General features: G+C 44.9%; 1 protein-coding gene across 13 annotated transcripts in view; it reads left to right on the top strand.

The window, feature by feature from the left end:
- The window catches only part of AKAP13 (A-kinase anchoring protein 13), a 232,238-nt gene that overhangs the window by 87,320 nt on the left and 125,177 nt on the right, over positions 1–19,741 (top strand). For 12 of the 13 annotated variants that reach the window (XM_075432217.1, XM_075432205.1, XM_075432212.1 and 9 more), the window contains 2 exons: positions 2,113–2,260; positions 12,854–13,150. In XM_075432217.1, the coding sequence (XP_075288332.1) occupies positions 2,113–2,260; positions 12,854–13,150 (445 nt within the window). Of the gene's footprint in view, positions 1–2,112; positions 2,261–12,412; positions 12,455–12,853; positions 13,151–19,741 lie in introns of those variants that run through there. The other variant, XM_075432215.1, reaches the window with a different exon arrangement.

Raw genomic sequence — 19,741 nt, 5'->3', positions numbered from 1 at the left:
CCTTTAATCAATACCACTTTACACAGTCAGCCCTGTTGATGAGCGTCCTGAAATGTCACCTGCATTTCAAGTCCGTATAAGTACTTTGTTCAAACTGTTCCTGCCTTAAGGCATGAACGCACGAAGACAGATATAAAACCCAAAGCACGAAGGGTTTGTAGGTTAAAACCTCAGCTTTTGTTTTTTTTGAACATCCGCTCAAAACTGGATCCATTTGCTTGAAATGGATTATTTAGTTTTCAGCTCAGCATGTGAACTGGTCTTGCTTGAATTTAAAGCTTGATTTATTTCTTTTTGCACCTGTTTTTATTTTAACACTGACTGTATGCAATATACACTATTGCTACATGGTTCCTTTCTCCCCAGCTGGAAGTCTGGTCTGATATTATCATGTGAGACCTTCCTAAAACATACGGTTGTAACTCTGCAACCCCTGGAAATGTGAAGTAGACTCACTGCTCCATTTATCTTTTTTGAGTTCCTAGTTTTCTTTCCTGTGTGTTGTAAGACTGACCCAGGTATTTGTTTTTCAGGCCAGGGGCTGGTTGTGCACTGCACTCCAAAACCTTGTTTCTGTCAAAACAAGTGCAGCCCTGCCCCTGGCAAGAGGTACCGGACAGGCCAGATCAGAGGAGGAGAACTAGATGTGGCTGTGGAGGAGGAAGCTGTGGTGGGGCGTGAAAGGAGCCGAGATGAGGGAGAACAGGGGGGACGCGAGACGGCGTGTGGGAAGCGATGCGGAGGCGGCAGGGGTGTGCGGGAGGGCTTGGAAGTGTGGGGTTTTTCTGCAATAGTGATGTTTGACAAAGAGAAGGGACGAACTGAGTGAAGGTTTGAAATGAAATGACATGTGTATCCTATTGGATATGCAAATTGGAATTACATAATCTGCAATAATAATAAAAAAATCTTTTCTAGATTTGCAGCCTTAACCATGTGCTCAATGGGGTGCTGGCAGAGAGCGGGCCAAGGCAGCTGCAGTGTAAAATTGGGGCATCCAACTGGTTTTGATCTTGATAGAAGAGGGGCAGAAGGTCACTTCACAGTCTGTTGTTCTCAGTGTCTCATAGTTTTATAATTCTTTGGGCAGATAAATGGTGAACACGCTTCTCTGAGTGCTGTAGTAACCGCAAGCCGTCTTTCTTCCTTGCTTTCCCTTCCCCATGGAAAACTGAGGTTGGTGGACATTGCTCCTGTTGTTGTCCATGCAGGTGTACAAACTGGAGGTGTATTTACTGTATCCTGTGCTGGGTTAACTACGGTAAAGTGTGTGCCCTTTATGGACACAATTTTACTGATAGCAAAGATGAGCAAAATGATGGAATATACTGAGATGCAGAAATAGAGCCTCCCTAAAACTAAGCAGGAGCGTTCAGCCAAGAGATCACGACAGGTTTCTTTTTGGGGTTTGAAGGACTGCTGGTTTTGATGATGTACAGAGCTTTCCACCAATACATGAGCTTATAGATGCTGAGCGAGAAGAGCTGCTGCTATCTGTACAGCCACGGTTGCCCTTTTTTTGCAAGGAAGGTGGAAAAAAATCTCAGTGGATATGAGCCTTTTGTATCTTTGTGTGTTTATGGATTGAGAATGCGTTCAGTGATTTAAGCTGGTGACACTGGAACTGTTAACACAGTGGCTGGCTTAGGTGGGGGAAATGTGAACGCTCGAGCAAGAATTAGGGAATTTGTTCAACTTCATGAAGACAGAGGCAGTTTTAGGCTGCTATCCCAATTCTGTTGTTGGAGGGATATGTATATACACACGCATGTGTGCGTATAAAAAACCCTGTGTGGGTTGTGCGCTCATGCTTGTCAGACTTGGTGTGATTTCACCGTATTAAGGTGCTATTTTGAATATACCCTTGGGATTTCTACGTATCTCTTCCCAGAGCTGCACTCAGCATACTTTCTAGCTGGTTGGCTGGCTGTGGTGCTAAGAGGCATGCTGAGGATGACTTGCATAGCTGAAAATTAGGATGGACCCGGAGGCGGGTGAAAGGAGTGTATGACTGGGGAGCAGAAGCCTTGCAGGCAAAGAAGTTTTATTTTATATAGTGCAGTTCTTGCACATGTAAACGTAACCTTTTTTTTTTTTTTTCTTTCTCCCTAGGGTGACTCTGTTATTACAGTGCAGCTGACTGAGGAAGATAAAGTTGAAGATGATGTAGTTTTTTACTTGGTCTTCACTGGGTCAACTGTCCAACACTGCACAAGCACAAGAAAGATTAATCCTGGGAGTCTGGAGACAATCTCTCCTGGTAAACAATTGCCTTTCTTTGCACATCAGCATATCAGTCTGTGAAATGTGGTTAGTTCATGTAGACTTAAATGTAATGCTGTTTTGTTGGTTGTCTTTTTCCTCATTTACATATTCGTAAAGAGTAGAAAGTGTGGTTTAGATGACTTCTTTTGCTTTTTAAAAATCTCTCACTTGATTTCGCTAGAATTATATGACTCTGAGATTGCAGTTATTTAATACGTAACTATGGGATTCTATTGTAGAAAATACACAGTTGTATTTACACATAGTAGAAAGCTTTTAAATGTGAGCAAGATAACGGCAGACGCATTTGCAAGGTTGGAGATGCTATTGTCCAAGCAGTGTACAGCCCAGTAAGTCCTAGCTAAACTTAGGATCTGCTTGACCCTGTGCGGTTCATTGCTGTAGTCCTGGTGAAATACAGCCCTTTTCCCCTAAATCCTGTTGTGCAGATCAGAGCCAACACAGAGTTTCTGAAACTCCTGCGGTGGCAGGTGAGTGAACGGTGCTTGGTGCCATCCCTCCGGCACAGCTGGTTCAGATGGGGTGGGTTTTCACGTTAAAGCCCACCGCTCTTTTGAAGCCTTCGTGCCGTTAGCAAGACAAAACAAATGGGCGCGACATTTTCCTTTGGTGACTTCAGGGCCGTGGGAATAAGCGTGTTCCAGGCTGCGGTCCTTACCATTAACCTTTCATTCTGACTTGTTGCTATGCAGCACATTGATACGAGTGTGAGAAACGCCTGACGTTTTCACTATACATAGTATAGCTTAGATGACCAAGTGTATTTCTTGGGTTTACCTGTTTATCTCTCTTGTAAGTGTTGTTTTACGAGAGATGCACATGAAGTAAAATTTGGGCTAAGGAGTTTTTGCTCCTGGGAATGAGTGGCTAAAAGTTGGCCACTGTATTTTTTTGTTTCCTCCTCTTTTTGTGCTATTTGGGTTGTTCAGTTGGCTTGGGAAGAGGAGTCTTTTTGTGGTTACTGACGACTGGAGCCCTGCGCAATCAATCACGTTAGCGCTTATTTTCTCCCGGAGGAGGGAGAAGAGGGGGGTGACTCCTTCTCTGCTTTTGGGCAGCGGGCATGGGGCTCTGCCAGCCCCGCTTGCCATGGCCTCACCTCCCCGTTGGGACCGCGACTGCATCGCCGAGGAAGGAACTGAAAAGCTTCAGCATTCCCCTCCAGCCCGCGCGGGGACCGGCGAGCTTCGTGGGCTGTCCGGGCGGGAGCACGGCCCTGGTGTCCTCGGAGCAGCGGTGGCTGCGCCCGGGGTGGTGGCTGCCAGGCGGTACCTGGGGCGATGCCGTGGGCTCTGCCTGTCCTGCCGACCCCAGACAGAACCGAGTCATCGCTGGGCTTCGTTTTGGCACTGTTAGTGTGAAATCTGACTCCGTTCCTGATTCAGAGGGAAAGGAGGGAATTTCCTTTAGTTATAATGGTTTGGGGATGGTTTTTCTTTTTCAACCCAGTACAGTCATGATCTTGTGATGTGCGATGCTAGATAGGGATGGGTGCTGTCCCGAAATACAGCTTGTATCACGCAGAGATGTAACAGACCTTTTGGAAAGGTAGCCCCGTTCCTGCCAGACAGCACTGTCCGGGGCCACGGTTCAAGGGAAGAGGTGACATCTCAGATGTAAGGAACCATTTGGATAACACCCTCTTCTGTGCATCTCGTTTTGGAGAAACTACCTGAGAAAAAATTACTTTAGTGGTGAAGGAGACACTGGGGAGAAGCAAAATGAGAAAAAATCAATTTTTTTTTTCATACCCTCCGCTGACACTGATGCATTTGTCCAGTGTTGCTTCAGCACTGACTGTTCTGATTTCAATAAGACCATGACTTATTTCAACCCAGCTCTTCCTCCTCCTCCTTCCTGAACTCGACAGTGAATGTGTAATCCTGTGTTTACACTGTATGTTCGGCCGGTTGCCTTGGGGATGGTTGTGGTGACTCAGAGCTGGCGTTATTTGACCTCGCTGCAGGATTAGCCCTGAACAAGAGACAGTGTGTGGGAGACCAGCCCTTGTTTAAACATCCAGGCACTTAGCAAGTGCTCTGCAAGGCAACTCAGCTTTTAGCTAGAATCATAGAATGCTTTGGGTTGAAAGGGACCTTTAGAGGTCACCTATCCCAGCTCCCCTGCAGTGAGCAGGGACATTTTCAACCACACCAGGTTGCTCCTCCTTCATGTCCAGCTTTGAGCACCTTTACTTTGTCCCTGCAATGCAAGGCATGTTGCAGGTCCCCGGCAACACAGCCGCTCCTTGGGGACATCTCAGATGGGTGAGGGAAGGGCCGATTCACTCAGGAGCACACCGAGCTCCTCCGTCAGCCTCCTTGAACCTCCCCTGCTTCCCTCCTGGGCTTGGAGGCTCCTCTCTCATCCTTGTCCCTAGTCCTCAGAGTTTTATATGGTCCCCAGGGGACTGCAGATGAAGTCCGTCAGGGGCTAGGGTGACCATAATTCAGTTGAGACTAATGTAAAAACAAAACCAGATTTTTAGGGTTTTTTTTTTTTTTTTTACTTTTTCAGTAGTTTTGGTTATGTATGGAGGCGTAAAAAACAAAGTATTGATTTGATTACACCTGCTGCAAAAATTAAGTAGAATGTTTTAGCAAAGCTTTCAAAGGAAATCACATTTAAAAAAAATCTCTTAACAACATAAGTTGGTTTTAGATGAGCTAGTAAAGAAAATGGAATGGAAATGTAAACTGTCAGAATACCTCCTAAATTCTCTTTGTGTGTGAAAATTTTCTATATCCTGAAAGACTTTACCTAAATAAAAGCTTACCACTGCAGAGTCAAGTGACTGGTGCATTTTATGTAATTACTAGAGTAATCTGCCTCTTTCTTATGCTATCTTTATCATCAGCCTTAAACATTAAATATATATACTTAACAGTGCTGCTGAAATCTAAGCTTTTGATTCTGTAAATAATGAAAGAAAGTACTTCTGGCTGTAAATTTATGGGAGCAGCTTTTTATACCTGAAGATGTGGCTAAACAGATTCACTCAGAGGACAAAATACCTACCTGTGTTTTTGTACTTGCTCTGAAGGGTGGGATGGGGTGGTTATCCTGCCCCGCTATTGACTGTGTTATGAGTTTAAGGGAAATAATGTCCCCTTGTAAGAAACAGATTCTTATCTGAGCTGACCTGTCATAACTTCAAGTATCAAAATAAGCTGCTGAATTACAAGAATTCAGCAGTGGATGATGCTCTGTGTGCTCCTGGTAATTCTTTTGCCAGCCTAAGGACAAATCAGGTAACATTGTCCAAGAAAAATTCTGTTTACCTTGGTGAAAAGACACTTAAAACTTACTTAACCGTTGCTTTACTGTCACTATTAAAATGCTTCAATTTCTAAATGATCTGTTTCAGTTCTCCATAACTGAAGAAGTTTTCCGTGGTAGCAGAGGCACTCTGTGGTTGGAATCATAGAATCATAGAATGGTTTGGGTTGGAAGGGACCTTAAAGATCATCTGGTTCCAACCCCCCTGCCATGAGCAGGGACATCTTCCACTAGACCAGGTTGCTCAGAGCTCCGTCCAACCTGGCCTTGAACACTGCCAGGGAGGGGGCAGCCACAGCTTCTCTGGGCAACCTGGGCCAGTGTTTCACCACCCTCGTGGTGAAGAATTTCTTCCCAATATCTAATCTAAATCTGCCCTCTTTTAGTTTAGAGCCGTTCCCCCTTGTCCTATCAGTACACACCATTGTGAAAAGTCCCTCTCCATCCTTCCTGTAGGGCCCTTGAGGTACTGGAAGGCTGCTCTGAGGTCACCCTGGAGCCTTCTCTTCTGCAGGCTGAACAGCCCCAACTCCCTTAATCTGTCCTTGTCGGAGAGGTACTCCAGCCCTTTGATCACCTTCATGGCCCTCCTCTGGACCTGCTCCAACGCATCCATGTCCTTCTTATGTTGGGAGCTCCAGAACTGGACGATTCAACTTAATGATGTCGGATTGGTTCCCCCTTGTCCTATCACTACAGACCCTTGTGCTGTTGGGGATTGATGTGTCCACTTACACCGTGGATGCTTGTCCTACTTAGTGCTGGTCATAAACGGAGCTTTTCAGCAAGTTCTTATTGCTGTAGTAACTGAGACTGCTGTAATCTTCCCAACGTCTCTACAGGGTAGGGAGGGTAACTGAGATGTCAAATGGCCAAGCAGATTGCACGTGGTAGTGGAGAAAGTCTGTGTTGAAGCAGGGAAGTGAAACTTCATTGCAAGACTACAGCCGCATCGCCTTCCTCTGCTGCTGGAGCAACTTTTCCCCCACTGGAAAAAGAAAAACAAACCAACAAAAACCAATGAACTTATAATAAAAAGCCTCAACTCATGATCCGGCAAACAAACCAACAAAAGAAGAAACGACCTCATCCCTGTCTGCATGAGCCAGAAGCCCTGACCACAGCTTGCCATGGGCAGCGGAGGCATCTTGGCATCGGGAAGCTCTCGGGCAGATTTGAGGAGAGCTTTCTCGCAGGAGAGAGCTCACAGTGAGCTGGGAGCGCGAGCATTCGTGCGGTGCGTCAAGTGCAAGCTGTGTGCCACGATAATGGCTGCGTTATTGGGCACACATTTTGCTTTGCGTTTGAAGACTGGAGTGTAGTGTCTGGGAAATGCAGAGGAGCTCAGTGGAGGAACACAGGGAGAGCCAGTCCAGTACCGTAAGTGCAGAGCTGCAGCAGCTCCAAACCAAGCAAGTGATGGGTAGGAAATACCCTGCCTAGAAGGCGAGTCACTGCAACAAGAAGGAGGGTAATTTGGTGAGATACGGTTGCCCCTGTGTGTACTGTTGCAGTGCGTTACCCCACGCTGCGCCTTGCTCGCTGATACCTACGTCGCTTTATTCTCGACAGTTGATCTCAAAAGCTGCAGGATTCTCTTGTGGGTTTCAGTGAGGGGGAGGAGCAGAATTAGAGGCAGAAAAAGGGCCTGCGAGACTGTCTGTCTGCTGGTAGCTGGTTGCCAGCAGTTTCCACAGGGCTGAAATTCTCCCAGATACTCCAAATGCCTTGACTCACCGGGAGCTTTCTCTCCGTGCTTAAGCTAAGGTGGAGAAGCAGGTTTGGTCTTTTACTTGTTCTTCATTCCTGTAGTTCTCAGATTTTTTTTTTTCCTACTCTCTTCCTGCTAGTGAAAAGGATAGACGAAAATAAATTTCAGTTAGCTTGGAAATATCTTCATTTCAAACTTTTATTTTGCTGTGAAATCCTTTACATCTGTTCATGCTTTATTCTTTTCTACCACAGACTGTGTTTTCCCCTAGGAAACAACTTTTCGTAGAAAAAGCTGTGTTTCATGAATTACAATCTTTGTACTGGTAGACCAAAAAGGGTAAACAAGTTGCATAACAAATGACCGCTTGGCAATACCAGTTGTGGATTTGAAAATACTCTTAATTATGAAACAAAAAAACCCCTAAAATAGAATAAAACAGCGTACCCAAGAGACTTTTTGCAGTCCGTCCTCTGGTGTACTTAATAGCTCTAGGCAGTGTAATTAAAAGGAAATGATGCCAGTTCTAAGTGACATCAGTCACCGGAAAAAGTGATTGAATCTGCACGGAAATTACTTATGATGTAATGTGTGGGGTCTCACACTCCTATAGATTTTTAGGGCATCTACAGGATAAAAAAAAAAATATCTTTCTACGCTCTCCATATTAATAATCGAGGGTTTAAAAGAAAAAAACAGAGGCTCCCATCTGTTACTGGTGCCATGCCTATGGATTTCATAAGGTTTCCTGTGTTGCAAGAGTGAGTACAATAACTGTGTAAATCACGCAGATGCACTTCAAATATGGGCTCTGATTTTCAGAACCAGAATTTGGGGTTTCTGAAGCAGGAAAGAAGTACATTTTGGAGGGCCACAGGAGATCTCTTGATTTCCCTGTCCAGGAGCCACCAGATGGCAACATCTCTTGGATGCAGATCCAAGATGCTCCAGGAGATTCACCACGCTTGTTGTCTGGCTTTACTTTCCTGCTTATATCTCTTTGTAAGACCTCATTCAACCCAGCTCCGCCACGGTAACTCAGAGGACAGAATTAGCACCAGCGTCCTTAGTCACCTACCAGGCAAGCCCAAGCATGTGCTTCCCGTGGGGCTTTAAATAGCCGCCCAGGCTGGGGACCCATTGTTTGATAGCTCAAATGTGAACTCTGAAAATAGGAGGTTTGGACAGGATTTCCACAGTTAGAGGAGCAGGAAATGAAATCATGTTTTGGTAAAGCTCTCTTTAGGGGTGTTTTTTCTCCATGTGCGCCTTGTTTAGTGAGAAAAAGTCTGAATCTGCTGCAGCCCTTTTAACCGCGCCCCAGATCCCAGCCACAGGTACCCATTTAGATGGCCAGGTCTAAGGCCGTGCGTTAACTTCTCTGTTGATTGCTTACAGCTCAGAAACCTCCACCTTTTCTTCTGCTTGTTGTTTTGCATCGCTGGCATGTAGAGGAGGCGGTGCTGTCGCACTGATGCGTCTCATCTCTTCAGAGAGAAGTACAGAGAGACTGGAACAACATGTTTTCGTTTTTTGTTCTTGTTTCTTGCCCAAAGTGAGCTTCAGTAAGTGGCCCAGTAAGGAATTCTTTAGTTCAAGAGCTATTGTCTCATTTAAACTACATTTTAAAGCGTGGTTTTACGTGAAGATGTGGAATTTGCGTTATCACAACAGAAGCAGTTGCTGCTCCCATCCTTGCATAGACTGAAATAGGGTTTTTTTAATTGCTGTATTTTTCCTGCAATATGTTGGCACTTCTCAAAACGGCTCCAAGTAGCTATTTCCAAGCTGACTTTAAAGTAACTGAGGAGGAAAAGGAAGAAATGGGGTAAAATGCAATGCAGGAAGAATTAAGGGGTGGGTTTTTTGACTTTTATCACAGTTAGGCTAGCATAAATTACCTAATTTCATACTGTGGCAAAAAAAAAAGTATGGAGAAGCCTAGCTATGCGCCTGAAGAAGTTACTCTGTGCAGGATGAGACGTCAGCAAGGTAGAAACTGGGGTCCTGCTGGGTGATACCAGTGTGACGATGTTCAGTGTTTCATCATTTGCTTGTGATGGCTGTTTTGGCCAGAGGGCCTGATCTCTGGAGAAGGCGAAAGGCGGTCAGGAGGGGTGCTGGGCGGCACTGTGAACGTGATCACGTTGTGAAGCACAGAGATTGCTCTTTCCTTCTGCGGGCACGCTCATCTGTGTAATTTTTCAGTTACATGTGTTTGCAGCCTGACAAAGTGCAAACCTTTATAAATAGGCTCGTCACTCTTTCTGGTTTTTATTACCTTTTTAACAAGTCAGACATATTTCTGTTCCGCTCCTGGGGAAGGTGTATGAGGGGGCTACAGCAGCCAGTGGTCGAACGCCCTGATGCTTGCGGAGTGCGTGACTTGGTGTTTAACCCACGTTAGGAGGAAGCCCTGCTGTCTGCCAACTGGAGCAGAAGAGGGATGGTTCAAGACCAATAGCGTCTATTCTGGCACTGCCCGGAGCTCTTTGTGATCTTGGGCAAGTTACTGAACCTCGTAACAACAGATTTGGGCTTGTTTTACAGATGATAACCACTTATCTCCTGAGAGCGCCAGAAAGCTTAGCTCACTTTTGCAAGTGCTCTGGGAAAAGGGGCTGTGAAAGTTCAGATATTAGTCTAGGCAAAGGAAGCAACTGTCTTTGATGTGGAGAGAAGCGTTGCCCCACTGACAAAGTGGTTCCTTCAGAAGGTTCAAGTACTGGGGACATGTTTGCTTACATCGTTCCTGTAGCGGTTTTGAAGCGGGGGGGCAGAGACCTCTTGAGCAGTCTTTTTAGTGTTGGCCATGCTTGTTACTTACTGGCTCCTCTTTCGTTTGAACTGCTTGCCAAAAGTCAGAACCTGTCCCAGGCTCTTACACCCTGAGTCTGACATCTTCTCAGATGTAGAGAAGGAGAACATCAAAGCGTTGCTAGCGGTTGCCCTTTCGAAGAACATTCCCCAGGGTTTAGCAGGATGCTTGTTTGATCCTGTTAGATGAAAACGGATCGTCAGCTCTGTCACCTCCCTTTCAAGGCTGTGTTAGATATCTGGGGGAGTTTCAAGAGAACCGTTGGCTGCAGATCAAGACGTAGCCTTTTTGTCACCTCCCCTTGCGTTGCATTAAAAGCTGCTGTAGCTTTGCTAAATTTTGGGGCTGGTGTTTCACATGCGCTCCATCCAAGGGAGCTTTGTGTACATCCATCATGTGCCAGTTTAAGGAGACCGCGTGTCTTGACTGAGGTCTTTCTAGTTGTTGTCAGGATGGAGAAGCTTTTGCTGTCCCACAGAAGAGTTGTTTGGCTTCATGAGAGGGAAGTGACTGTCCCAGTGTTTCTCTGCAGCTGCTCCTGGGCCATGTTTGCCTCCTGCTTCAATACTGAAAGTCCACTGGCTTTCTGGCACCGTAGCCGTATGCTAGGTTATTTTGCAGATGGGATTCTTATGAGAATAGACAGAAGATAGTTTAAAAAAAAAAAAAATGAAAGGTTTAGCTTTTCTCATTCTATTAAGCAGTCTTTTATTATGATTTTTTTTTTTTAACTCTCTGTTCTAGAGACCTTCCACTGCTTTGCTTAAGGGAGAGCCAAGTTCACAGCACTCGAGTCAGCTCCCGTAGGGTAGCACGGCGTTCTCAGCAGGCTGCATGCAGCTCGCTGCTTTTGTCGGGGTTATAAAAAAAATCGAGAAGTCTTACCTGATCCCTATTCTAATGTCCTTAGGAAGATGAGCAAAGCAAGAAGACGTAGGGGGAGGGATGCCCAGTTCTGAACTGCGTTAAAGGCATGTTCCCCCAAAGATGCACTGTCCCCCTGCTTCTCCCTTTGACATTTGAGGCTTCTACTGTGAGGAGGAGTGGAGTTTGTGAATGGGTTTCATCTGGGCTGCTGAGAACCCTACCCATCCTATTGACTGGTGATGTATTAGGATGCATGTGCAATATTTCCAAGACCAGTAGAAGCGGGTCTTCCTACCCTTATTCTTTATTACAACATCAATACTAGTAAATCTGTTCCTTCAGCTTTCACATCATCCTCTTGCTAATAGATGCCCGGTGCTGGAAGGAAAGACGTTTTCTCAGCTTTCAGCTTCAGAGCCTCCTGGTTGTACTGATCTGTTGCAGCAACATCCATGTGTGTTTTCCTCCCCTTCTGCAGTTGGCTTTGATACTTTTCCAGCTGCATTTGGTCTCCTTAGGAAGCCGCACAGCCTCGTCTCTGACAATTTTGGTGCTACCCACGGTGTCCTAATAGCAGTTTTGACCTTTCAATTAACTTCGGGATTGCTTCTTTCAGCAGGCGAAACCTGTATACATGCCAAAAGCCTCAGAACAGATTTGGAAGGTTGGCTGAAAGACCATGAAGATTAGGGACATATTTTTCCTTTTGTCAGGGAAATCAACAGCAAAGGGCCCCGACACAAGAAGGAAACTTTCCCACTGACCGCAAATAGGGGCTTAAATTGAATTTTCAAGCCTTTAAAAACAAATCGTCATTTTGTATTTAATTAAGCAGGGTTTCATGAATGTAGCAGTATGCTGAGGTCATGGGCAAAAAGAAGCTTTTCCAGTAATTAGCGCAGGGTCCATGCTGTTCTGGCAAAAACAGCCATGACGTCAGTCCGAGACTGGAACAAGAAACTGTGCCGCACGGTGAACTTGAAACACAAACCTTATTATTGAAGGGGCACGTCCGACCATTACAAATGCTGCTTGTGGTGGACACAGAGTATATTTTGCCTTTTAAAATCGCAAAAAGGTGGTGTGAGTTTTTGGTGTGGGATTTTTTGGGGGGTTTTTTTGGTTTTTATTTTTTAGTTTCTGAGTCAAATGAAATTGCTGCCGTGCCAAGGCATCCTTTCTCCTGTTTCCCCTGCTCTAAATAAATAAAGTTACGAAACCTCCTTGTTTTGTAAATATGGATAGTAGCCATTTCCATGTTTTATTTAGCAGAAACAGCTTAGTTTTAGCGTTGTCATGTGAACCCAAACGCAAGGGGCAGGTGCAGCGGTGAGCATGGGCGCTGAGGGCACGCACGCGGCATGCCTGGGCAGGTTGCACTCTCCTCGCCATTTAGGTCTTTGCTTTAGGTGAAATTGCAGTGTTTTCGGTACAAGCCAAGTGTTGTGAAAGCATTTGGAGTACTTACTTTTGCAGCACTTGGATTGTTTCTGGTGAGTGACTGGAGTCCTGTGGAGCTGGAAAAGAAAAGTTTGACCATATAATCTGGTTTTTGGTGCGTTGGCAAAATCTTAATTTGAATTACTTAATGCTCTTGAGTTCATGTGTTGCTGATCAACAATAGTCTGGTCAGATAGGGGTGGCTTACTTTTCTTGTTTTATGTTGTGACAGAGAAGAGTTACACATCTTTTCCTTTGAAAGTCTGTAAGAAATGCTTACCTCTGATGATCCATATAAATTCCCAAGATGGTGTTTAGAGCTGTGACCCTCAAAAGCTTATTCTTACCTGATTGCATGTAAAGACTATGTGAGTCAAAAGGATTGCTCAGTTGTGTTTCTTCAGCACATGCAATTGTTCTTTTTAACCATTTCCCTTGCTTTTATTTTTCAGGCCATGACTGCTGTGAGACAGTGAAGGTGGCACTTTGTGCCTCTAGAGAAGGTCATCCCATCCTGGTTGTGGCAGAAGAGAGTTTCCAGTTTGTCCAGGATGAAGCCTACGATGCTGCCCAGTTTCTGGCCACCTGCGCCGGCAACCAGCAGGCACTAAACTTCACCCGGTTCTTGGACCGGTCGAGACCACCTGCTGCCGACGTGGACTTTTTGGATGAGAAAGTGGCTTTGGCGTTTCGACACCTGAAACTGCCGGCAGAATGGAACGTGCTGGGAGAGGACCAGTCCCTGACCGGTGAGGAACGGTGGGGCACATGTGAGACTCATGGGTTGGGAAGGAGGTAAAAAGCCAGGGGAAAAGGGTTCCCTGCTTTGGGAACTGTTCACGCGTCTGGCGTAACGTGTGTTGGCCTCTGCGCTGAGAGATGGGACATGATGTGCACCAGCATGCTCCTGCTACATCTGCATGCTGTGCTTTGCACTTCAGCCACCTTAAAATACATCAGGCGCTGATGTTTGCTCTGTGTCTTCTCTTATGAAATAGCACAAGCTGTTGTAAATGGTTGGTGTTTTAAAACACATCCGAAGGGGGGGATGGGGAGTGTGTGTATGTAGTTGTTCGTGTATCAGCATCACACTTCTGAGATTCTGAGAAACCTGTCTGTGTGTAGAAAGTCTGGTGCTCCTGGGAATATTACCCTAGTGCCACAAACTTGGCAATTTTGGCTGGTTTTACAGCACATGTGCAAAGTGACTGTAGTGTGTAAAATACATCTAATTTTTCTTGGAGAAGTTGGGGGTCTGCCCCTGAGGATTGTGTTGGACACCAGCTGGGCGAACACAGGCTTGCTGCAAAATAAGCCTTGGACGATTTTGCAAATAAAATGGGAAGGTGGGAAAGCCTGACTAACAGTAGCCCTTAACCACAGCAGTGAGGGCTACTGAGGGCTTATAAATAAACCCCGAGGCTGGCCCAAAGCCTCCGGCGATGGCTGAAGCAGAAGTGCCGAGGTGTTTGGAATGCTCTGGCGTGTCTGTGTCCTTGGAGTTCTGCTTTTTTTTTTTTTGCCACAGGGGACCTTAAGGAAGCATATTGATGTACTGGGGGGCTAGTTCCAGTCTGTACAAATCCTTCTTGTAAATTTTCAGGGTGTTTTGGCAAAGAGGAATGTCACTGTGAGGCATCCAGTATCCTTTATAGGCTACAATGGCCTAAACAGATGAAGAGGAGTGGGACGTGGCTTGCTCGGCGCAGCAGGCTCAGTTCTGTTCACTGTGACAGGGTTTTCTACGAGAGTTTTTCTTGCTTTATTTTTCACTGACTTGCTGACTGCTTTTGTAAACGTGAATACACAGGCAGGCAGTTGAAGCAGTGCTAGCAGATGTTAAAAGTTTTGATCATATTTAATGGCTTCTGGATAGAAATTCAGATGCTGTCGTATGTTTACAAGGATATAAACACTTGGTATTCTCTTCCTCTGTGTGGAAGACATGATATTTCTTTCTGCTTTTAAAAAAGTTGTGATAACGCAGACATTTCTGGTTTAAGTGATAAAAATACAGTCAAAGTAATCTTAACGAAAGCTTTGATTGAAGCTCTGAATTGTTGCTGATTTTGCAGGAGGGCTGAGATCCGGTTTCTTGTTTTGACTTTGGTTATTCTGTGGAAAATCTGCACTTAGGGAAATCAGGTCGTAGGATTTACATTGATTTGCTCAGCATGCGCTTGTGTGCCTGGAAGTCGTGATCGTGTGGGGCTCTGAATGCTAATAGACCCGTAGAGCATCCGTCAGAGAACGGGGAGCTCTGTGGTGCTGAGCATTTGGCATCTTGTGGTGAGGTTTTTGTAGACAAAAGTGGAAGTGAATCAATGTAGTGACACTAAATGCAACTTTTATTCAAGAATGTTGGTGCTATAAAATACGTTCCCTTGCAGCGAGTTCTTTCATAAAGAACTGAAAAAGGGCAGTTTTGATGTCTTGGTCTGTCTTTCAGCTTCTGATCAGCATTTTTGCTAGAGGCAGATTTATCTGGCAATTTTTTGCAGTGAGCTGATTACACATAGGGATTTTGGGGGAATTTTTGTGATTGTGAAAAGGAAAGATTTGCATGCGTAAGCATCCTTTTGGTCACGAAGCTGTTTTGCTAGAGCGAGATGGAAGAGATGTCTCTGATTTATGATGGATCACTAGATTAGGAAAACCTCTGTGGTAAAATGTAGCACCCCTGTACTGGTGCTTGTGGGTTAATTTGTGTGGGGGAAAGAGAAAAGCACAGCAAAGACCAAAACTGTGGGAGCAATGACGTGTGTTCTGGCCAGTGCCCCTCCAGTGGGCCACCCTGTCCTGCGCTGCGTCACTACCTATGAACAGCTATTCCAATTCATATTTACCATTTTGCTAAATGTCAGCGCCAGAAACTTCAAATAACCTTCCCGAAGGAGAAAATACTATAGAAATGAGAACAAAAGAAAATGTCAGATCCCTTCTTGAAAGATTTTTCGTGCTGCCTCTAAGCTGGCATGTCTCTGTGGGCTCTTGTGGGTTGGAAACAAAACGCTGCTGTTTAGCAAAACCTCTGAAGGCAGGAGCGAGCTGGGAGCCTCAGCCAGCTCCCTGAGTGCCACATCTTGGTGGGGAGCTGCTGGTCAGAGATGGCCGCTGCTGTCAAGCATGTGTAAAAGTTGATTTTTCTAAGGACTGAAGTAGGAGTCTAGCTTTTGCAAAACCAGTTAGGAAGTAATGGCCCTTCTGCAGACAGAAGCTGGGTAGAAGCTCTACCATGAAGCCAACTCTGTGCTGATTTTTGAGGAGGGGATGGCTCTGTGTGGAGGCTTCTCCTTACTTTTGCCTGCCCCCAGCCCTGAGCAGTCTTTGAACAGAGGGCAGGGAGTTCATTGCCATCACACAGACCAGAGGGCAGAGAAGCTGCTAAAAGTAACTTCCAGCTCCATCTGCTGAGGCTGTTCAACTAATCTTTCATATCAGTAGGTTTGTGCAGTGCGATGTGCATGGTTAAGGTCCATTCCACCGAGGAGGAGGCGGCAAGTAACTCCCCACATGCTCCCAGGTACCTGCAGACTGGTGGTCACATCATTAAAATGATCTTCAGTGGTTTGCATTCATCCATTAGGATTCCTTATGCTGTTGCAGCACCCCCTCTTTCTAACACATTAGTAGGTTTGACTTTTTAGTATGGAAAAATGCAGGATTACTGTGGGCAAAGCTGTGTGAGAATCGTCTGCTTGTTTATGTTTTGGTTACCAAACCAAGATCCTCATTCTTGAAGAGTTTGCCATTGCTCAGAATTAAAGGTATGGTACAGTCATACTGCCAGCTTGTTAAGAGCACGTCCTTTCAGCTGCAGGTTAGAAGTACCTCCAAGGTTATTTAAAACTGCTGGAGGACATTTCCAAACATTCCTGTGCCCTTTTGTTTTTGAGATTTATTTGTATGTAACTTACTGAAGTTGGTTGTTACCATTCAACCCAGAAATTTGTTCAGTTTCAGTAATCCTGGTAATCTTAATCTCTTTCACAATAGGTAGTCTTTACATTTATTCCTTCATTATCTCTTTAGATGCCATTTTCGTTAAAACAGATTGAAAATAAAATGGACATTTCTTCCTGTGTTGTCGGCAGTACATTTTCAAAACCCCACAATGTTCATTTGCAGTATTCTCATTCTGTTTTTTTTCATTGGTCTGGAACAGCAAAAGGTTTTATTGCTTTAAAAAGAAATGGCCCAAAGATTAAATGCATTGAGCGGCATTCCCACAGTAATATTATTTTAAGGATTTGGTTAACTTGCTCAAAACCAAATATTTATTAATTTATATTACTCTGTTACAATGTGAAAGACTAAATTTGTGATCACAAGTTTGTCATCCGTCACTCAAAATCTACTGGAAAAAAAAGTGGATTCGTTCCTCAGCAAGCTTTGAATGAACCCTTTGTGCCAAATTTCCCCCCAGACTGTTTTTGTAGGATTGGGGCTTTGATGATGAGCTTTTTGTTCAGCGGTGTGGAGCGCGGTACCCAGCCTGGTCGTACCACTGACGGTAACGCTCGTGCGATGGAGAGCAGGGGCTGGACATGATGAATCCCTGGTGGGAAGAGCAAGTTCAGAAAACAGGATCCCCTCTCTTAAACCATTTGTCAGAGGTCTCATCTTACAGCTTTTCCTGCTTGCTGTTTGGTGGAAGGGTGATACTTGTGGCCAAATTTCTTAGTTCTGATTCTTTGCTCTTCTGATTTGATCCTGATTTGACTTAAATAAGGTATGTAGGGAACAATTTCTTCATGGAGCATTTTCCCCAAAAATATATAAACATAAGCTATTCTCTCAAGCTTTTGCTCATGACAGCTACTCTCAAAAGGCATTTTGGGTTTCAGGGTGTTTTGATCAACCTTATATTCCTGTGGAGGAGTAGCACAGTTGACCAACAGCCGTGGAGCTGACTGGAAAGCAGAGAAGAAGGGACTTGTGGTGTTTTGGTCCTTTTTCCAGTGACAGTGGCCGTGTTTTCGCTGTGTGGTTTGTTCTTAGGATGTCATGCATCTGACTTCCAAGTTGCTTTCCTGCTATCACTTTTACTTTGCTCATTCTCCCTGAACCCACCTGCTGTGTAGGACAGCTGAGGTGCAGCCTGCTACTTGCTATTTGTAGAAGACCTCAGAGAACAAGTTAGCTTTTAATCCTTAGCTTAGAGAAAAGGACCCTAGAAAGACTTGCATTAAGTATGTGTTTACCCACAGATATTAAATATTTCACAGAGGTCCCAGGTAGTGGGACTACGGGAGAGTAACATATCTTCCAGGTCCCACCTGGTGCCATGCTAGCAGAACTGGGGTGGGGAGCAGCTGAGTTTCCTGACGTCGCAGTTCCTTGGGCTCCATCCTCTCTCACCAAGGCAGGCAGAAGATACTCAACCATTTTGTCACATGAACTGGATAGCAAAAGGAAGCCTGGCACGTGCCGAGGCCGGAGACGAAGGAAGCAGGGTGGTGCGTGGTGCCGTGGTCCTACTCAGCAGCGTGTCCTCACGTTGTAGGGTCAGGGCAGGACACATACGTGTGTAGGGAAAGGACTTGCACTGCGGGTACGGAGGGTGTCTGAACCCCTTGGGCAGGTGTCTCCTGACCTCCTCCTGGCACGGCTGCCGTCCTCATCGCTTCTGTCCCGGGGCAGGTGTGTCCCGAGGACTGTGCCCGTCTCCCAGCCACACACCATCCCTCTGCAGCAGGCTCTCCAGGACCTTGCTCGTAATTATCTATCTGTATGAACTCCAACAGCATCCACAATTTCAGAATATCCATAATTAAGGATTACTCTTGTTACCATGGGATTCCAAACATGTCATTACTTTCAGGTGACGTATAATCATGTCCATCTTAATTATTACAAGTGCACTGTAACTTTCTAAAGAACATAGTTGTTACTGCTGTCAAAAGTAGGGTTATTTACTGTTCTCAGTGGCATTTAAAGGCAGCTGTTTAAGTGGAACAGATTGTTACACTTTATATCTGGAAATCAAAATTTAATATGTATTCTGCGAACGCATGCAATGTAAATACAGGACTGTGATGTTCTATTTTAGATGACTGAAAAGAAAATAAACTAACTAGAAAACCAGAACAGAGTATTTGGAGGTATGAGTAATGATTATGACTTGTTTGTGTTGCAGAAAAAAAGTAGAAAAAAAGTTAGGGAAGATCCAGGGCTCAGGTATGAAAAGCTTAGAGCTTTATCCTTGACTTAACGATTAGTAGTAAACAGACCACTTTCAGAATTCCTTTTAAATAGTATTCTGATGAAACATTTGAGGAATCAAAGTCTTTTCATTTTGCTTGTTAAAAGTAAACAGTGAAACCCAGAGTGATAGTTACAACTTCAGTGGTGTGAGCTTTCCGAGCTGGTGTTTTCGGGAGCTGCTTAATGCTGGCAGAGGTTTGCAGTGATGGACCGCGTTGTGGAGCCGTTCGCCTGGGAGCGTAAGGAGAAGCAGTCCCTTTGGTGAGCTGCGAGATGGTCAGCCACAATTGCGGGCATAGAACCAGGAGACCATCTCGTTAGATAAAACACTTAACAGCTCCTTAACTTTAGGAACGCGGTTACTGGTGTCTTGAATACGTACAGCTTCCCAGAAATGCTGCGGAATAAACAGCCGCGTGCGGTAAGTACTGCCTGAGCAGTGAAACCAGGGAGCTCGCTAGGTAGGAGGGGGGCAGAGCGGGAAATGCTTTGCCCTGGTTTGAAATAGTCTGGGTTTGGATAACGAGCTGTAGAACTTCATCTACAAAACCGATGGGATATCAGTGCACAGCGCAACACGAGTGTCACCGTGATTAGAGATAAGTAATTTGGGTTTTTTTACAGAAAGGGAGAATGTCTGAAGAGAGAAAGTAACCCAAGAAAGTGCCTTATTTTAAAGAAAAAATCATAAGGCCTAAAAAAACCTTAAAAAGCTTTCAGAAATAGTTAGAAGGAAATTTGACTGTTAGGAGCTAACGTTTTTTTCCATGGGACGATGTTAAAGATATGTGGCTGATGATGTTTTTCAGATGTAAAGCTTTAATCTGTTCATCTGCTGCACTCTTTTTATAGTTTCTCTTTGAACCCTTTCAGTGTCATAGTTGCAGATACCCTTTTTTTTCGGTTTCATATCCTTCCCAATCTGCTGGTCACTTTCTCTGCCCTCTGATGAAGGCTGTATGTGGTACAAATCGACATGATCTTTCCCATGCCAACAGCACAAAGTGGTCTGTTCAGCTGGAGTCCTTGAGAAGATGTAAAAAATCTTTTCCATACCTAAATTTAGTGCCCTCTGCAGTGGAAAATGGGAAGCAAAAAATAACTATTGTTGAGGCAGCGTCTGAAATGTGCTG

Source organism: Opisthocomus hoazin, chromosome 10, assembly GCF_030867145.1.
Source record: "Opisthocomus hoazin isolate bOpiHoa1 chromosome 10, bOpiHoa1.hap1, whole genome shotgun sequence".
In the NCBI taxonomy this organism is placed as follows: Eukaryota; Metazoa; Chordata; class Aves; order Opisthocomiformes; family Opisthocomidae; genus Opisthocomus; species Opisthocomus hoazin.
The sequence above is the reverse complement of the archived record's forward strand: the minus strand, read 5'-3'. Positions and strand labels throughout refer to the sequence as shown.